The sequence below is a fragment of the Schistocerca serialis genome, chromosome 2 (genome assembly GCF_023864345.2).
Source record: "Schistocerca serialis cubense isolate TAMUIC-IGC-003099 chromosome 2, iqSchSeri2.2, whole genome shotgun sequence".
In the NCBI taxonomy this organism is placed as follows: domain Eukaryota; kingdom Metazoa; phylum Arthropoda; class Insecta; order Orthoptera; family Acrididae; genus Schistocerca; species Schistocerca serialis.
This window is the reverse complement of record NC_064639.1, coordinates 278,326,108-278,347,613: the sequence shown is the minus strand read 5'-3', so window position 1 is coordinate 278,347,613 and position 21,506 is coordinate 278,326,108. Positions and strand designations below refer to the sequence as shown.

The following is a 21,506-nucleotide window of genomic DNA, read 5'->3' as shown; positions in this document are numbered from 1 at the left end:
GGTAGATACATAAATAAGACTGAGGGCTTTGTTATCTTTTGGATGACACACACACACACACACACACACACACACACACACACGCACACACACATTATAGTGCAAAACACAGTATTAAAAGATACTGGCCAAATTCCTTATCTCAGCAGCCTGATCTGTAATAACAGGGGTGTAGATGATGCAGACATCACCAGTAGAATTGGAAAAGCTTCAGCAGTCCTCCAACAAATGTGATTTACATGGCAGTAAGACTCTACAAGTATGTGCACAACATTTTGGCTGTACACCTCTATCATCCTACTGATAACCATTTATGCATATAAGACCTGGAAAATGCCACAAAATCAGTAAATAAACACGTTTTTCACCAAATATGCTTGAGATAAATTTTGGATGTCAACTGTCATGACTACATTTCTCATGAAGTTCTGAAAATAAGTGCTCTATGCAGCCTGCATAAAAGCATTGCTGAAAGAAGACTGGAGCTTAAGAGGCATGTTATATGCATGGAAGAAGAAAGAATCCCCAAAACAGCACTGTTTTGGAAACCAACAGATGGATACAGGTGTACAGAAAGACCTCACAACACCTGGAAATAAACTTTTGCAAAAGCAGCTGATCAGGTTTGCAGAAGGAAAGTTGTTGCTCAATATGCTACCTTGCATTGGAGGAACTAAGTAACTGTCTAGCTTGATAATAAGTAATATTGTATATATAATTAATTTAAATATTTATCTTTTATCATTTTCTGGATTATTTTCTGTATTTACATTTTATACCAAAAGGATGAATGTCTAGTTCCAAAAGTTTAAAACTGCATTGCCATTTCACTAACCACATTCATTAATCATAGTGTTGTCTCCTGTGCTATGACACTTTGTCTTAAAGTCTTTAATTTTCCATTATACACAAATATGTGCTTTCAAATTCTACACAAGGGTTGTATCAAAGACATTTGTACTGTTTATGGACTCCCAATGTAATAAATGTTGCTGAGGATTTTCAGGTATTGCATTTAATGATGTTTCTCAAGCTTTGCAATATTTTGACGTAACATTTGGTCAGAATCCCCAGATGGTGGTATCAGTAGTTGTACTTTTATTAACAATTAATAACACCACCCACTTAAGCACAGGTGCCCCATTGAAATATAGCAATCTCTCAGAATTTCATATATTATACTGCCTCAGTATATTCCAAATATCAATAAAGCTGCAAAACCAAACCAAAAAGGCTTCACTACTTACTTCATGATGTGACATTACTATGTGGAGCTATAACCCTTGGTATTCTTTCCCCTACTTTGCTCTGAAAAGAATTCAACTCATAAGTAAAGAACGTTTGAACCTCTAAAGCTGATATCATACCGTGACTCTGATTCCAGATTTTTTGTCAGCCAAGTCTTTTCTGAGGCCTTCAGTGAGCACCTGAACAGCATGTTTACTTGCACTATACATGCAAAGGCTTGGAGTAGATGGTGAACGAAGACCACCAGTGCTAAAAAGTTACACAAATCTTGGTACTACAGGTTAAATATTAAGTGCATGAAAATTACAGTGGGTTATAGAAACTAGATTAAGACACTTACAACACTGAACATTTCAGGACAGAAACAAGAAACAATTATGAAAATTCCACATTGGATACAACAAACATTAATAGAAATTACATGATGGAAACAATAAACAATATTGGATATTCCTACATGGAAAAAGTAAGCAAAATTAAAAACTTTAAAATAGAAATTACACTCCTGGAAATTGAAATAAGAACACCGTGAATTCATTGTCCCAGGAAGGGGAAACTTTATTGACACATTCCTGGGGTCAGATACATCACATGATCACACTGACAGAACCACAGGCACATAGACACAGGCAACAGAGCATGCACAATGTCGGCACTAGTACAGTGTATATCCACCTTTCGCAGCAATGCAGGCTGCTATTCTCCCATGGAGACGATCGTAGAGATGCTGGATGTAGTCCTGTGGAACGGCTTGCCATGCCATTTCCACCTGGCGCCTCAGTTGGACCAGCGTTCGTGCTGGACGTGCAGACCGCGTGAGACGACGCTTCATCCAGTCCCAAACATGCTCAATGGGGAACAGATCCGGAGATCTTGCTGGCCAGGGTAGTTGACTTACACCTTCTAGAGCACGTTGGGTGGTACGGGATACATGCGGACGTGCATTGTCCTGTTGGAACAGCAAGTTCCCTTGCCGGTCTAGGAATGGTAGAACGATGGGTTCGATGACGGTTTGGATGTACCGTGCACTATTCAGTGTCCCCTCGACGATCACCAGTGGTGTACGGCCAGTGTAGGAGATCGCTCCCCACACCATGATGCCGGGTGTTGGCCCTGTGTGCCTCGGTCGTATGCAGTCCTGATTGTGGCGCTCACCTGCACGGCGCCAAACACGCATACGACCATCATTGGCACCAAGGCAGAAGCGACTCTCATCGCTGAAGACGACACGTCTCCATTCGTCCCTCCATTCACGCCTGTCGCGACACCACTGGAGGCGGGCTGCACGATGTTGGGGCGTGAGCGGAAGACGGCCTAACGGTGTGCGGGACCGTAGCCCAGCTTCATGGAGACGGTTGCGAATGGTCCTCGCCGATACCCCAGGAGCAACAGTGTCCCTAATTTGCTGGGAAGTGGCGGTGCGGTCCCCTACGGCACTACGTAGGATCCTACGGTCTTGGCGTGCATCCGTGCGTCGCTGCGGTCCGGTCCCAGGTCGACGGGCACGTGCACCTTCCGCTGACCACTGGCGACAACATCGATGTACTGTGGAGACCTCTCGCCCCACGTGTTGAGCAATTCGGCGGTACGTCCACCCGGCCTCCCGCATGCCCACTATACGCCCTCGCTCAAAGTCCGTCAACTGCACATACGGTTCACGTCCACATTGTCGCGGCATGCTACCAGTGTTAAAGACTGCGATGGAGCTCCATATGCCACGGCAAACTGGCTGACACTGACGGCGGCGGTGCACAAATGCTGCGAAGCTAGCGCCATTCGACGGCCAACACCGCGGTTCCTGGTGTGTCCGCTGTGCCGTGCGTGTGATCATTGCTTGTACAGCCCTCTCGCAGTGTCCGGAGCAAGTATGGTGGGTCTGACACACCGGTGTCAATGTGTTCTTTTTTCCATTTCCAGGAGTGTATAAGTCATGTTGGAAATACCCAGATAAAACCAATAAACTGCAATAAAAATTTCAAGAAGAAAACAGTCAGCTGTAATATAAATCTCAAATGGAAACAATAAACAATAATGGAAGGCGCAGAAAGGTTACAATAAATAATAAAGGAAATTCCACAATAAACGCAATGGTCACTTTTCTGAAACCCCATCATTTTCTTCCATGGCAATGCGGAAGCGTGAAATTTGTCTCAAAGGTGCCTAAAACCTCTCTCTATATTGTGCAAAAGCATGGTGCTCTGTGCTTTTACCCTCGGGCTCAGCAAGGTGTTGGGACATGTGGAAAGAAAGCTAGAGCTCAAAAGTTCACATGAGGTGTAAGGGTTGTTGATCACATTACATTGGCATCAGATTCCACCACAATTCTTCCCAATGTCACCATGGATATGTCACATGATGGGAACATCATCACACCCCTCCCCTTACCCACACCCACCCCTTCTCTTGGCACCTCTGTGATGGAGGTCATAACTGTGATGCCCAGCACTGAAAAGGTGGTTTTTTAATGGGTGACTGAGGAAAACATTTCAGAAACACTGCTGCCCAGAATCAACACAAATAGGCCCCAGGAGGGAGCATAAAGGGTGTCAATGAAACCACCCCTTCCTTGGAACCAAGCAAGGTAGCACAGTGCTTAGCACACAGGACTTGCATTCGGGAGGATGATGGTTCAAACCCACTTGCAGCATCCAGAGTTAGGTTTTCCATTATTTCCCTTAATTTCTTCAGGCAAATGCCAGGATGGTTCCTTTGACAGGACAGGGCTGGTTACCTTCCCCATCTTTCCCTAATCTGAGCTTGTGCTCCATCTCTAATGACCTCATTGTCAACAGGGTGTTAAACACTAATCTCCTCCTCCTCTTCCTTCCTTGGATTATTCTTTTAAACATATTTTGTGATAAAAAATGACAGCTTACAGTACCATGTGCACAGAACACTTTTCTTGAAATCCTTTGGTGCTGTTGATACCCCTGAATGATTCAACCCTTCTTCAAGCACATTGTGAGGCTGCAACACCACTGAATATGATCTGCCCCTTTAATGTGTATTGCAACTGCAATTTTTGCTCTGGTATACAGTGTGGAACCACTAGGGACTGTTCAGAACCACTTGACAAAATCTGAATATGATCCAAAGCAGCAAAGAGTGCTTACACTTTTTCAGCCGTCCTGTTTTGCACTCTCCTGTGGCATGATCACAGTGGGATGTGACACTGACATGTGCAAAGAGTCTCTCTAAGACTTTCCGGTTTGGCAATGTCCTCAGTGCCTTGTATGCTCCTTTGTTGAGAACTTTACAAATTTGTCTATACAGAGACAACCTGTGACCAATTGTTAGGCACCTGCAGGCAGGGAATCCCTTGAAACTCTTCCTTCAAGTGGTACTATGCTGTTGCTCTAGTGCCTCCTTGCAGATATACAGAATCTGAGTGGTGTGAAAGAGATTGTCTGTTTGCAGGTGCATAGGAATCGATCAACAGTTGTCTGCGTGCAAGGATGTTATTTAAAATGCTTGACAAAAGTGTATGGGTTGTTCTGAGGGTGCTAATGAATTGAGGGGTCTTAGAGTGACCTTTTTCTGTTTTATTCCTGCAGTGATTATGTCACAGGAAGGTCTGAAACAGGAAGCTTCAAAAGCATACTCATCTTTGCTGCTTCAGATCACATTCAAAGTTTAATGTATGGTATTGTAAAGTCCACAGTGATTCCACCCTGTATACCAGAGCAAAAATTGTGGGCATACTACACCTCAAAGGATTCAGATCACATTCAATGTGGTTGCAGCCCCGCAGTGTAAGGGTGGATATAATGACCTTCCCATCATGTGACACATTGTGGTGGCATTTGGCAGAATTATAGTGTGACATCATTAACTCACTTAACACCTCACATGAACTTTTGAGCTATGCCCTTTTTTCGCAAGTGTTGACATCTTGCTGTTTGAAGCACCACTGAGCCCAAGGATACGATGCACAAATTTCAGGCTACTGCATAACAGCTGAAGATAATGACTGCATTTCGAAAAAGTGATGCAACAAGTCTTTTGCACAGTGTAATAAGTTAATAACTTTCAGTACCAAAAGTACAGATTTTGAATATCTTGTAAATGGTATGTGTTCCAACAATACTGAAAACATACAGTACAAAATATAGTCATTACTTTGAGAGCCCTAGTCAAATGCTGAGCATCTCAGGAAACTAGGTCATTTGTGGCTGCGTTCATGTTTAAGGAATTCAGAGAACATGAGCTGGGATCTTTTGGCTGTTGAGGTAGCAGTCTTTCTTCAGATTAGCATCCTTCTCTCTAATTTGTGTGATTAAGTTCAGCCTGCATGAGTGTGACTAGTTTTAAGTGGTGTAGTGGAAGTTTCCTGTTAATATGTAATATATCTTAAGGTTTTATTATTTCCTTGGCTTTTGTTAAGTATACATTGACTTGTTGCACATCCCTGGACATCCCCCTTCTTGATGGGTTTTGTGAAACATAATGAATGAACATGTAACGCTCAACTGATGACAAACCTCTAAAATTTTAAGCTTTGAATATGCTTTTGTGACCCCTTGTGCCACAACAGTGAATTGCTTGTCACAGAGTACATGTTGCACGAATTAATGGAAAACAAACTATGTTCATTGAAACTGACTGTCCAACCAGGACACACAGTTCCTTCCAGTGACTGAGAATGGTGACTGAAGTCCAGTTATTTCACCTTTCAAGACAACATTGCATGGTTTCCTCCTCTGGTGAGATGATCCTTCAATGTTTCATGCCTGCGTAGGAGGGGTACACATTAATGGGAGAATGAACTGGAAGGGAGGGAATGTACTTCAGTTTTACATTTTACAAATATATTAACCAAATTTATATGGAAATATTTTAGTAACGTCATCAAAAATCAGCTACTGAGCCACAAGTAATACCCTGATATGTGGAAGCTCTTGTGTCTGCAGAGCATCTCCAACCAACACAACTGATAAAACTAGTTACAAGGTTCCAAAAGTTACATTCCATAGCATTCTCAGGAGCAGGGTACAAAGATTTGTTTGCTGATGGAGACAGTTTCTATACTGGCTTTCATCCTGATTGACAGCTTGGTAGTGATCATACCAATACAAAATTTTAGATAAAATATTTATGTCATGTCAAAGATTATATCTACATTTTAAACAGGTGCCAAATGCCTGACTCTTTATGTTTTGTCAGTGCTGTGAGGGAATATGTGGTACTGATGTACTACATATAATTAGGTTTTGGAATGGATTCAAGACTTACAGGCTGTAGCTAAAATGAAATAACTCTGTGATTCACAGATTACAGTTGTGGGAGGCAGTGTTCTCATGTACATTCAGACAAGCTTGGCCAAGTCTGAATTTACCTATAAATCTGGAAACACAGTGAGCTTATGCCTCTAAAGAAAGAACTATGACTGACTGGTGGTTGGCCCCTACCACTCCACTCTCTAAAATGTCAATTACAACATCGTTTTAACTTAAGAATAAGAAGACACGATCATGAGTGTGGTGTGGCATAACAAATCTGCCACAGGTGAAAGCATATTTATGTGCCTCTGAGACTGCTGATAAAATACATATAGCAAATAAAGATTTGTTTCTTCAGCAGCTGTTGTCAGAGCATAAACATGCTGTGGTACACCACTTGTGCAAAATGTATTACAATGATTTGAAGGATAGTGATAATTAATTATGCAGCGTGTTATAAGGATGTTTTGTATAGTTGACTTCATCTCAGAAAATTATTTGAATGTAACTAACTTGATATGTGCTCTGATTATTTTATTGTATGTTTAGAACAGTGTATATTTACAAATATTTATGGAAGTTCATTTATAAGCTTTATAAGCACAGACATACTTCAGAAATTTCTCTTCAACAATATATACCTGTTAGAATACAGTACTTAAATTGTTTCTGATAGATCTCTGTCTTTGAATATTTTGACCTATTCACTTTCTTAAAGGTTGTTCTCTTTGGTAATATCTACATACTATGATGTTTTATTGATGAATGAAAAGAATCTACTTTATAACAGAGGTCTACACTTGTGCTAGTTATTGGCAAGGTTAAAATAATTAATAAAGAGGGTTTTGTGATATTTGCACTTCAAAGCTGATGATTGTACTCAGTAACCTAAATTGCTTACCTACTTATGTTTATAATGAAACCATCATTAACGCCCCTCTGCAACATTCCTTGTACAGCCTCCCTTGTACAAATGCTTAGTCCGAGGACATTAATTTCAAAAGTTTTTCTCCACTCTTCTGTTGGTGCAGCTGAAAATAAATATTATTCTACAAAAAGAACATGCCAACCAGCACTTTCAGGAATAAATAGAAATTAATTTAATGTTTACTACGAAAGAACTGCATTCTAAAATAATTTTACTTGAATATTTTAATGAAGAAGAATTTAGGACCATTTTTACAAAACTCGCTTTACACATTTTTCAATTTTTTTTCTTAACAAATACTGTTCAACTTTCTCTACAAGCCTATGCAGCAGATTTTAGCAAAACATGTTTTATTCCACACTTACAGAACACAAAATACCACCTGTTTTTGCAAGGGACTGATGACCCTTTAGTTTGGTCCCATTACACACCAAATCAACCAATCAAGAGGTATAATCATACATTACAGGTTCAACATAAGAAGTCATGTATTAAAGTTTGACACTGAAGTTTCTTGCAGATCAGCCAACCAGGTTTTTGCAAGTCTCACCTCATGCGTATGTAATGGTACTTCCAAAACTCACTTTATGCTACTTAGTTTGCCAAATCCATTACAGGTATTCCTGAATATATACTCTGAAGACACTGAAGGTTTCTTTGACATACAACAAATTGATCTCTGCCACAGATCTCTGTTGGAGAAGTCTTTTACACATGACAGGTATGGTTCTATAACCTTACTGAGTTGATACATGAACCAAAACAAGGTACTCATAACATTTCTCAGTATATTTGGTGTGAAACAGAAGCTGTAAGAGGTGCAAATGAAATCGCATCTCTGCTACAAAATTTTCTCCTAGATTATTTGGAACAGGGGATTAGAGGTATTGGTAAGAGAGAGCTGAAACCTGAGCTGTTTTCAGACTTGTGCACCAACCAGAACAAGAATTCTGTAATGCTCTTTATGCTGCCACATTTTATGGAACACACTATAGTCTTCTCCAAATTTACTCACTACTTTTCTATTCGCAGATATAGTTTCATGCTATTGGATCATACATTTGGTACAGTTTGGATTGACTATTGGAAAAAAGAAGAGATCAAATCACATTGTGAAGCTTGGAAAGTCACTGGTGTGGAGAAAAGACTGATTTTCCTACAACTTCTAATTGAATCTCTAAGGAATTATTGAAGTCTACCTTGCCTTTTAAAATGATGGATGTACAATCAATAACTTACAGAGAATGTTAAGATTAAATGTGCTGTTAAAATTACATATTTATCTGGAGCAGAAGTATGCTGTGATGTTTCAAGAAGAACTTTCATTCATTCAAAACCATGAAACGTGCTGTGATTATTCCCAAGATAAATACTTGAGTGCAGAAAAGGATATAATGAACCTCATGCATTTCTTTACCATTTCTAAGGATGCAGCAGTTTCTACAGTGATACACTCTCTGCAGGTGGTGAAGAGTATGAAGATCATAACGAATTTTAGGATGAAGGGTCCACTGAAGTGGTGCAGAAGAGAAAAAAGAAATATTATTTAAAAACTTTAATGTAAAAAACAGGCATTTAATATTCATACATCACTGATCTAGTTTGATCATAAAGTGAGTTTTGAAAAAGAAAACTGTTTTTCTACACCCAGCCACTGATAAGCTATAAAAATTTTGTATATTTTCAAAGACTATCTTAAAACATATTCGAAACTACACAAAATTTGCTAATTGTAAAAAAAAATTCTTCTCAACTTGCTTCTTAATTAAATAAATGTGTCTCCCATAAAACATTTATTTCTTGCATAAAGCAAGTGTTGCAAAAATGGTCCTCAATTTTTCTGTTGAACAGAACACCAGGTCTTTCTACTTCCACAGTTTTTATGCATTAGTAATGGGACTGTATTACCTGTGTTAGGAGCACATTATAATTTTTCACTTAGTTTGCTATCATTACAAAGAAGAACAAAATATATCCTGCAGAATAAGATGAAAAAGGCATCTCTTAATTTTACAAAAAGCTTATCCAAAGCAATTTCTGACACAAAAAAATGATTTAAATCTGCCATGAGTAGATATAAATAGGCATACACTACAAAAAACTCTGATAATGAAATTCCTAAGCATCCAAAAGAATAAAAGTCTATGTTGGCACCAGCATGTAGATAAGACAACCAAAGAACGTAGTTCTTCCTGCTTTGCATTTACAGTTCTCTCTTACTGAGATGAATTGTAGACAAAGTGGCTAATGTGATTTTACTTGGTACTATTTTATTCTGTTTGAATGTAGGTAATGCCACAAAAGCATTTATTTTTACAGAATCTTGTGATAAGAATATTGTGCTAACATCTTGTGGAACCCTCTTCAGGGACCTTGGAATTCTTACTACCATATCACATGCCAATATGTTAAGTTCCTAATGATATTTGTCATTAATAATTTTAGTGAATTTAAAAAGAAATGTGAAATTCACAAACACAATATTAGAAGAAAAGTTGTGTAGTGGCAGTTGAGGAGCCCAACAGATGTGACTGGCGCAGTAGTAGAGTTTTCCGTTTTATACAAACGAATTTACTTTATGTGACTTCTGAAATTTTCCCGGCGTATTTCTTCTTCTAATAATTTCCGGGTATGCAGCCGGATCCCGTCGACATTCTGCCAGAATGTCGACATTCTGGCAGAATGTCGACGGGATCTGGCTGCATACCCAGAAATTATTAGAAGAATTTACTTTAGCTTCTGTTTTTCACAAACTTCTGTAGAGAAGTGAATTGTTTGAGTGTATTTTGTTACATAGACTAGTATTTACTAACTTACTATATGCTATCTGCATAGACTTCAGTGCATTATCTTTGTGTGAGCTGACTTTGGAGTGTGGTTAAAAATAAAAGTAGTGTAGTAGCTAACTTAGATTGTAGTCAGTGATTTCTTGGGCTAGTGTTACATTACTTGTGGTACAGACAAAAATTAGTTAAAGATGGGTAGGACTACACCTGTTGTGTACAGACTCAAAAGGGAAGTGGCCATGGTCTGTAAACAACTGAATGCTATGTTGGCCACGGTTAACAGGCTTCCGGCTGCTACCCTGGGCTACAGTGGAATTGGGGCACCTGAGACAAATCCTTTGACACCTCCATCACCTATAGCATAGCCTGGGATCTCTGATGCCTTCACATATCCCGACCAGTCAACACTTACCTGACGACAATTGGTGAACAGTGGGTACTGGCCATATGACTGTCTCCTTGCATCTTAAACACAGGTTTGAGATATTGCCTACTGCTGAAAGTACATCTGAGCCAGGATGGGATGCACTGCCTGTTGGAATGGTTCGATTTTCTTGAGAGGTCCGGACAAGCACAGCGAGTAGGCTGCCTGTCACTGGGATCTCCATTGTCAGGTGTGTGATGAAGATTGTCACAAAAATTGTGGGCAGTTTGGTAAAGAAGGCCAGTGTTCATTCTGTTTACTTGCTGGAGAAGAGGGGGGAGGTTAATTTCATCCAAGTTGGTCGAAGTTGTGGAGAAGACTCTGTTGGCAATGATTGAGCACACTGGGTGCACCCAGCTGCAAACTGTGGCTTGTGTAGGTATGAATGATGTCAGGCACGTGGGTACAGAGACCATCCTCAATTCTTACAGGCTGCTGGCTGATTTGGTGATGACAGGTGGGGTGGAAGCAGAACTATCATTTTGTATCACAATCCCCAGAACTGATCATGATCTTTTGATTTGGAGCCAAGTGGAAGGCCTAAACTAGAGGCTCAGATGACTCTACGATTATCTTGGATGTGGATTCTAGACCTCCACTGTTGGGCAGAGAACTGTAGAATCCCACTTAACAGGTCACACATTCATTACACATAGGAAGTGGCTAACAAGTGGATCTTTTAGGACTGTGATTCCTCTGCAGGCCCAGTGGGATAAGTTCTGATTTCAGACAGGATAGCATTCATCACAGCAATTTGGAAAACGAAAATGCTAATACAGTATTACTTAACTGCAGGAACATTTTTGGAAAGGTCCCAGACTAGTCTCGCTTACAAAAAGTGACAATGCCCACATAGTACTATGGACAGAAAGCTGGCTCAAACCAGAGATTAACAGTAATTAAATTTTAAACACTGACAGGAATGTATATCACAAAGATAGGATGGACCCTGGTGGTGTAGGTGTGTTTACAGTCAAAAAAATATGATATCTAATGAGGGATTAGCACAGATTCTGAATGTGAAATAATTTGGGTGAAAACAAGTATTAAAGGTGGCTCATAGATGTGTTACAAATGCTTTTCTAGATCCCCGTCTCAAGAGCAGTAGTAGCAAAACATTTGAGGGGAAACTTGAATTTTTCATGTAAATTTCTCACTCATGTTGTAGTATTAGATGGGAATTCGACTTAGCAGATATAGATTAGGAGACTCAAGCAATTATGGCAGGTAGTAGGCACAGGAAATGAGGTGAAATTGTTCTGTAGGCCTTATCTGAAAATTACTTTGAGTAGTTAATCAGAGAACAGATCTTAGATCCGCTGGTGACAAACAACATGAACTTTGCAACTCAGTTAGCATAGAACAGGGTATCAGTGACCATAAGACCATTACAGCATCACTGAATTTGACCATATATAGGAATACAAGAAAAGGTAGGAAAATCACTCTGCTTAGCAAGAGTGACAAGAAACAGATTTCGGATTACATGAGCAGCCAGCAAAAAAAAAAAAAAAAAAAAAAAAGGTCTAGCTGTAACAATATTCAAACGAAAGTGCTGGCAGGTCGACAGACACACAAACAAACACAAACATGCACATAAAATTCAAGCTTTCGCAACAAACGGTTGCTTCATCAGGAAAGAGGGAAGGAGAGGGAAAGACGAAAGGATGTGAGTTTTAAGGGAGAGGGTAAGGAGTCATTCCAATCCCAGGAGAAAAAGACTTACCTTTGGGGGAAAAAAAGGACAGGTATACACTCGCACACACACCCATATCCAACCGCACATACACAGACAGAAGCAGACATTTGTAAAGGCAAAGAGTTTCGGCAGAGATGTCAGTCGAGGCAGAAGTACAGAGGCATCTCTGCTGAAACTCTTTGCCTTTACAAATGTCTGCTTGTGTCTGTGTGTGTGCAGTTGGATATGGGTCTGTGTGCGAGTGTATACCTGTCCTTTTTTCCCCCTAAGGTAAGTCTTTCCACTCCCGGGATTGGAATGACTCCTTACCCTCTTCCTTAAAACCCACATCCTTTCGTCTTTTCCTCTCCTTCCCTCTTTCCTGATGAAGCAACCATTTGTTGTGAAAGCTTGAATTTTGTGTGCATGTTTGTAACAATATTCAGTATCATCAGAAAAAGATGAAGAGCATTGTAAAATAAGGTATACTTTAGCCAGGTATTGATGAACAAAGTTGTGAGGTGTGGCAAAGACTGGCCATGGTTTGACAGTTGTGTTAGAAAGCTGTTATGAAAGCAAAGAAAGCTGCACTGCAAATTTAAACATAGCCAAAGCCTCACAGACAAATAAAAACTAAATGAGGCCAAAATCAGCATAAGGAGAGTCTAAGCTCTCTCCTCTTAATTTTAAGAGAAGCACCATCTTATATTTTGCTCACTATTTTGTCAGTAACTCCCCAAACAGCACATGCATTGAGTATAATTTCTGATAAACCCTGAGCAGCTCTGTCTCTACAATCATTGTGAAAACCAATAAATCTTTCTACCAGACTGTCCTGTGTACAAAACTTGAGAATAATACTCATTTGTGACTTACAAGGAACAGCCAGTCTTTCATCTACCTGCACGCTAACAAACTCTTATGACTATAACTTCTTTTAATGTTATCATTAATAACATTGGTAGCCAATTCAGTTAATTCTTCTGAATTGTGCTTGACATTCCTTTAAAGCCAGAAGTGCAATGCAAATGAACACATAAAAACTGTTCCTGTCGAGACAAAAGTTCCACTAATTCAAGGTAATTGTCTTTGTTGTTGGAACTTCCATATTCAAAGTATCCCCTGAATGCAAGCTCTTGCTTGCCCAAGAAACAATTAAAATCAATTGTCTCTCAATTAGGAATCTATTTTGTTTCATATTTGCATTATGTTTTATGGCTGTAGGTCTGGCTCCTTCAGAAATTGAATGTTCAGTATGTCCATGACACAACAACTGAGAACTGTCTTGATTCTTAAGGTGCCTTTTGAGTTTTGGATTAAATCACAGACAGGCAAAAATTCTCAAATCCTTGGACCGCAAGGCAATCCAAGGCCCAGATACAGACTCAGATCACAACTTAGTTATGGTGAAGAGTAGACTGAACATCAAGAGGATTGTCAGGACAAATCAATGTGGAAAGAAGTGAGATACCCAAGTACTGAGACATGTTTGATGTTCTGTAAGGCTGTAGGAACTGTGATAAAAGATACCACGGTTAGCTGTTCAGTTGAAGGAGAGTGGGCATCTCAAAACAGGACAGTTACAGAAATAGGACTAACTACCAGGAAAGACAGAAATACAGCAGTCTAAGTCACTTAGGAATGAAATAAATAGGAAGTGCAGTAAAGTCAAGGTGAAATGACTGTAGGAAAAATGTGAAGAAACTGAAAAAAGAAAAGGGATGTTGGGTGGGCTCATTCAGCATATGGAAAAATCAAAGAAACTTTTGAGAAAATTAAAAACAAATGTATCAACATTAAGAGTGTGAGATTAATTTGACTGTTAAAAGCAGAGCAGAGAGTGGAAAGAGTTCACTGAAGGTCTCTAGAGAAAGAAGGAACTGTCTGATGATGTGAAAGATGAAAAAATGTGTGTTGGTATGAAAGGCATGGGGAATCCAGAATTAGGGCCAGAGTTTAAGAAGATCTGGAACACTTGCAACAAATAAGGCAGGAAGTATAGATAATATTCCTTTATAATTTCTAAAATCATGGGAGATGTGGCAACCAAATGACTGTTCATGTTGGCATGCAGAATGTGTGAGACTGGAGCCATATCATCAGACTTTTGGAAAAATATCATCCACACTATTCCGAAGATACTGACGACAGATAAGTGCAAGAACTATCATACAATCAGCTTAATTGTTCATGCATGGAAATTTATGATAAGAATAATATACAGGAGAATGGAGAACAAAGTTGAGGGGTTGTTAGGTGATGATTGTTTGGCTTTCAAAAAGCTAAAAGCACCAGAAAGACAGCCCTGACATTGTGCTTGATAATGAAAGCAAGGCTTAAGAAAAATCAAGACATGTCCATAAGATTTGTCAACCTAGAAAAAGCATTCAACGGTGTAAAATGGTGCAAGACATTGGCAATTCTGAGAACCAGAGGAGAATGCCATATGGAAACACAGGTAATATACAATATGTAGAAGAACCAAGAGGGAACAATAAGAATGGGGGCCAAAACAAAGTGATCGAGTTAGAAAGGGTGTAACATAGGGATGCAATCTTTAATCCCTCCTGTTCAATCTACAAACTGAAGAAGGAATAACAGAAATTAAAGTTTCAAGAATGGTGAAAGGATATCACATTTTAAGAGTGATGAAAAAGTAGCAGTGCAAAGATCTGCTGGTAACCCTCAGTGAAAGTGAAGAAGAATTACAGAGCACACTGAATGGAATGAAGAGTCTATGAGCACACTCTACAGATTGAGAGCAAACCTGAGAAAGATTGAAGCAATCAGGAGTAGCATAAATGAGGTTAATGATAAATTTCAAAATTGTTGACCAAGAAGTAGATGAAGTAAAGGAATTCAGACTGTGAGGGAACTAAAAAAGTAGAAAATTAAAGTGTTTGGTGAGTGGTGCTCTAGAAGGATGTTGAAAATTAGGTGGAATGATAAGGTAAAGAATGAGGATGTTCTCCACAGAATGGGAAAAAGGAACACATGGGAAACACAGGCAAGAAGAAGGGTCATGATGACAGGACGTATGTTAAGATATCAGGGAATAACTTTCATGGTACTAGAGAAAACTGTAGAGTGCGAAAATTGTAGGGAAAGACAGAGAATGAAATACATCCAACACATAATTGAGGACATAGGGAGCAAGTGCTACCCTGACTTGGCACAGGAGAGGAATTCATGGCAGGCTGCCTCAAACTAGTCACAAGACTGAGAACTTCAGAAAAGAAGGAATTGGTCAGCTGATACAAATACCTGGGCTTAACAACCTTAGGGGTAAGAAATAAAATGATCACATGGCTCAGCTGTAGATAAAGTGATTGACAAACTTGTTCATTGGTAGCATGATACATAAATGCAATCAGTCTATCAAGAAGATAGCTTACAAGACACTGGCATGGCCTATCCTAGAGTATTGCTTGTGGAGTGCATGGGTGCCACATCAAATAGGACTAACAATGGATACTGAACACTTACAAAGAAGAGTGCCATGAATGGTTACAAGTTTGTTTGACATATGGGATAGCATAATGGAGATGCTGAAAAAACTGAATTGGCATGAGTCAACTAACTACAGCATGCTTGGAGACATTTTAGCAATCATTCTACCTGCTCTCCATTTGTCAATGGAATGGAAAGATGCCCTGATATCTGGGAATTACCCTTTGCTATGAACTTGACATTTTTTTGCAGAATATGGATGTAGATGCAGGTGTAGAATATTAGGTTATGGGCCTAGTTCTGTAACTGTTCTCAGGTGGATACTAACTTATTACATTCTTTTTGTAGTGTATTAATTTTGTAACATTTATATAATATGTAAATATACTTTACACATACCTGTAAAATTTCTAATCTCCATGTTGAGTCAGATGCAACTGAATGATGTTCATTGCATGTTGCACTGATCTATCCACATCCTATGCTTTCACTGTAATATAACTGACATTTAGCCACAGCTATCAATTTCCAGTTCAAGGATTTCTTGGGATTTTAAACATAAACAGTTTCCTGGACACATTCAAAGGAATGTGTATTTTATCGAGTGATGTAAGGGGTAGGCAGACTATTACCTGTAAGGTCTGAATCTTGAGCAACACCAGCATTATTAACCAGGATATCAACACCACCAAGGTGGTCATTTATCCATTTGAAAGCACTGAGAATCTGTTCTTCATTTCTTACATCACCCTCTAAGGCATACAGTTTCCCAGGTGCTTCATTACTTTCCAGAGCCTACAACAGACATTTACTGTAAATTAGTGTCTACATATGTGCAAAAAATAATTTAATATGAGCTTTTAATTCTGAATATATTACAGTGGTTGCTCTTCACCTCTGGATACAAGAAAGGTTCATGGAGAGTCATGGTAGGATAATCACTTCAGGCATACACAAAAATAATACAATTAACTCTGATTACCATAAAAAATTGTATACCAGTTCTAACCCAAGAACGCTGTAACTTATTGCTCTAACAGTAGGTCCTATACACACATGGAAGAGAAGGTACAACACATTTAGTGATACACAAGTTGGTAGCTGAGCATTCTACGATGGCCTATATAGTAATTAGTTCCAACAGGGGCTGCAACCAGCAGGCTGTGCATGCAACTGCTGTCACATTAGCAGACTGAATGGCTTCTAGTGATCAAATTAAGCACAAACTTCACATGTGAACTATGAAGTGGCACACACACCAAATTGGTAGTTATGGCACTCCTCTTCCTTTTCATGGGAGTGAGCACTGTGCTTCTGTCCATTTGTTTTGTGGTTGATGTAGGCTGACAAGTCGTGCAACACACTACCATCGATATGTAGGGTCCGAAGCAGGGTGAGCACAGACAAGTGCGGTGCCTGCCCCCACATGAGAGGTCATATGGTAGGACAGGCAATGTTGGTGCAGCTTCCAGTTCCACATCTGAGTCAAATCCCAGGGAAGGAGGTTGTGACAAAGATGGTGGAACAGGCAGCACCAGCTGTGATGGAGCCAGCAGTGGTGGAGCATTGCTGTGACATTGTGGGAGCCAGGGTCCTGCTGTGGCCCACAACAGCTGAAGGAGGCAATTACAGCAGAGGAGACTGTTGTGAAGACATTGGCAGCAGTGGTGGAGCAAGGTCACTGGCTGCAACATAGGAGATGGCCAGGCAGACAGAGGACGCAGGGGTGGCAGAGGTGCACCCGGTGTGCAGTTGCTCATGCGAGGTCATAGCTAGTCAATATGTTGTCACGCCTTCCCCTCAGCCATGCAAATAAAGCAGAGGAGTCAGCCATGGTTACTCTCAGTTACCACCAGCATCTATTTTGCCCAGCTGCCAAACCCATGAGCCCAAACTGCTGTGCCAGGCCAGAACCATTGAGGTGCCCATGCCATTAGATGGCCTGGCATTGGCTGAAGCAGATGGAGCGGAGTCCAGGGCTGACAGCAGTGCAACAACTCTGCTGGTCTCTTATCACCAATAGGGGTGAACCTAATAGAACTGAGGAACTGGTCAAGAGCTACTTCTGGTGACACATCCAAAATGTATTTTTTCATCTGAGTCTTAAATGTTTGTAGTAGATGTTCTGCTTCCCAATTTAATTGAGGGTGGAAGGCTGGAGCTGTGACATGATGAACACAATTTTTTTGCAAAAATCTTCAAGTTCCTGAGATATGAAATGGGGGCCATTGTCTGTAACTAACATATACAGAAGACCCTCCATTGCAAAAATTGATGAAGCTGAAAAGGTAGTAGCCTCAGAAGTAGACAGACAATGCATCATATATGGAAACTTAGAATAAGCATCAATTACAACAAGCCAGTAGAAATTCAAAAATGGTCTCACAAAATCTACATGAATGCATTCCCAAGGCTGCTGCAGATCTGACCATGGTGACAGAGACACACGGGGAGCCATCTGATGGGTAGCACACTGTAGGCATGCTGTAACAACTTGTGTTACTTCCCAATAAGTACCTAGCCAAAAAACATGTCTGCATGCTAATGCTTTTGTATATGATGTACCCCACTAGTCCACATGTAATAAACACACTACCTCATGCTGAAGGGCAGAGGGGACTACAACCGGGGAGTGGTGTACTCTACAGTAAACAGCAGCACTTCACCCCAAACAGGCAGACAATTTTGTAATGCAAAATAATTTATCAAAGGATCAGAAGCATGGCCCAGAGGTTTGTCAAGCCAGCCGTGTTGCACAAAGGAAACATCATTACTTAAAAGAGAACCCGCAGCTACCACAGCTGCAATTTTAATGCTAGTAATAGTAAAAACTACAATGATATTTTGAGCTTCCATGTCTAAATGAAAACAGAACAATTCTTCCTTATGAAACTCTGGATTTGGACCAGTCAGCAAATGCAATAAGGTGTCAGCATTTGTATGTTCCACTGAATGTTGGAAATGTATCTCAGAATTGTATCATGACAGGAAAAGAGCTCATCACTGCCAGCAGTATGTGGCTTTGTCCATCAAGGATGCCAAAGGGTTAAAAACAGATAAAACTGGTTTGTGGTATGTGATCAGATGAAACATAGACCTATTTTTATAGATCATACACAATCACGAAAGCCTCTTTCTCTATTTGAGAATAATACTGTTGCACTGAATTTAAGGATTCAGAGGCACATGCAGTAGCACATTCAGATCAGTCTGCATTGAGCAAAGACATCACCAAGGCCAAACCAAGACATGTCTGCTGCTAACACAATGTGGTGGCCCAGCTAGAAAGTGACCAAACAAGCAGCCAACTGTAGCATAAATTTCACCAACTTGAATACCCTATTGCAAGCCAGGGAGCAGTGGAAATGAAGACCTTTACATAATAATGCATCGAGTGGTTGTGCCACAGTAGCACCATCTAATATGAATTTGTGGTAGTATGTAATTTTGTCTAAAACTTCCTGTAATTCCTTGATGGATGTGCAGTGCAACACTGCATCAATATGCTGGTGCATGCCAATACATGACACTTCAAAACTCAAATAAGTAATAGATGGTTGAAAATCTGTCTTGTCTAAACTGCATTTTAACCCTGTAGACTGTAGAACAAAAAATAGAACCTGAAAGTTCAACAAATGTTCCACTGTAGAGGCAACAGACACTACTATGTCATCTAAATGGTTGATGCAGCCTGGGACTTATGCAATAAGTTGCTCAATATTGAAAAATAGCGGTTGCATAAGCCACACCAAAAGGCAAATGCATGTACTGATGAAGCCCAAATGGGGTATAGCTGACTATATAGAATTGGTTTAGATTTCTTGTCGAGCAGCAGATGTAAATATACCTCTGCCAAGTCGGTCTTTGAAAAATAATGGCCCCCAAATAATTTTGCTAACAGTTCATTAGGCCACAGCAAAGGATGGTTATCAATGATTGACTGTGCATTAACAGTTTTTTTTAAAATCATCCCTGACATAATTTACTGGTAGGGTTTTTGACTATTACCTGTGGTGCTGACAATTCACTGGAAGAAATGAGTCAAATAACATCAAGGGATTGAAGACAATCTAATTCTGCTTGTATTTGATCCTATAAAGTCACCAGTACCAGGTGGACCCAGAGAAAACAGTGACAGGCAGCTGTTTCATCATAATATGTGCCTGAAATTCTGTGGGACATCCCAGTCCTGGAGAAATTAAGAGATGAAAATTTAGCACAGAGAGCATTTAATTGTTGATATGGAACTTGATCAGAAACCAAATGCACTTCATCATTTAAGAGAATCCATGCAGTTTAAGAACATCCAAACCAAAGAGATTTTCAGTGTAAGCATTGTCCACAACTAGGAACGTTAATGAACAAACCACAGTATTGCAAGTCACAGGTGCAGGAACTGTCTGAGAATGGGAATGTGCTTTATGTTATAACTCACCAGCCACCGTGGCATTAGTGTCAAGGGGGAGGACCCAAATCCACATGTGTCTGAGAATTCACCAATGTTGCTGCTGCACCAATGTCCACCTGCATTCTCTACGGTTTGTTAAACACATGCACTTCAATATACAGGGTGTACATAAAGTCCAGGAACACTTTCAATTATTTATTGCACAACAACTAAACATTGTACAGATGTCATACGTATTGCATTTTGAAGAGAAACTTCAAAAGTTAATTTTACAAACATTCAATATGGGAACCACGAGGGACCTGGCAGATGTTAATACAGTAATCAGCATTTACCTTTTGGGAATCATGCTCAAATTCAATGCATTGGTGTGGTTGCTTTGTACCCCGGATTCGACAATTATGCCTCTACGCATTCCCATTAGTGAATGCTTTGTACCCTAGAGTCAACAATTATGCCTGTTCACTTTCCCATTAGTGTGAAAAGTGGCTGCGTCACTAAAAATTAAGCAATCAGCAATGCCATGCAACACGCAGAAAGCTCACACCATGCCTGAACTCACCATGTTTGCGACTAGCGCTGACTATCAGTCAATTACCAAACTATGCTGTGGCAGTGTACATGAAACAAAACTTTCAGGGTTTCTCTTCAAAATTTCATATGTATGATATCTGTACAATATTTGGTTCTTGTGCAATAAATAATTGAAAGTATTCCTGGACTCTATGTACACCCTGTATAACTCGCTTTGAGACATCGTCACTGCTGACACACTGTTCACATCCATGTTCATGTCATCCTCACTCAGGTTTGGAAAGGATTTACACAGCAAAGCAATGTGTCCTTTCTTATGGCACCTATTACACATTGTCCAGTGCTTGGGACATGTGGTCCAATTATATTGAATGAAGCAGTATGGGCATGAAGGCAGTGGAGCACAAGGCTGTTGCTGTTGTGACATGGGCTGTTGTTGTCATGAACTATGATTACCTGTGTGATGCTGAGATGCCTTCTGGACTGCTACAGTAGCGTCTACGTTCTCTTGCAAACTGACTGATGGCTGGAAGGAGTGAGAGGAACTGATTTCTGAAACTTCAGACCAGGCTTCTATCTAGCTACCTGCAACTTGTGAAACTTCAAATGACTGAGCTATGTGCAACACTTTCATAAGCATAGGATTCCTTATGAACATTTGTCACAAAATTACAACAATGGCTAAGTCCATGTGGTTCTGCTGCCCATTATCTGAATGACTGTTTCAGCTGCTTTTGGCATTGGTAAAACCCCACACAAGCAGCAATAATGTGAGTTCATTTACAATGATGGGTAGAAAGTAACTCACACGTCTTATCAAAATGAAGACTC

General features: G+C 40.0%; 1 protein-coding gene across 1 annotated transcript in view; it reads right to left on the bottom strand.

The window, feature by feature from the left end:
* The window catches only part of LOC126455522 (dehydrogenase/reductase SDR family member 11-like), a 65,388-nt gene that overhangs the window by 15,329 nt on the left and 28,553 nt on the right, over positions 1-21,506 (bottom strand). Inside the window, exons 2-4 of the mRNA XM_050091272.1 lie at positions 16,366-16,528; positions 7,369-7,498; positions 1,368-1,497 (exon numbers count right to left, since the gene is read on the bottom strand). Of these exons, the coding sequence (XP_049947229.1) occupies positions 1,368-1,497; positions 7,369-7,498; positions 16,366-16,528 (423 nt within the window). The remainder of the gene's footprint in view (positions 1-1,367; positions 1,498-7,368; positions 7,499-16,365; positions 16,529-21,506) is intronic.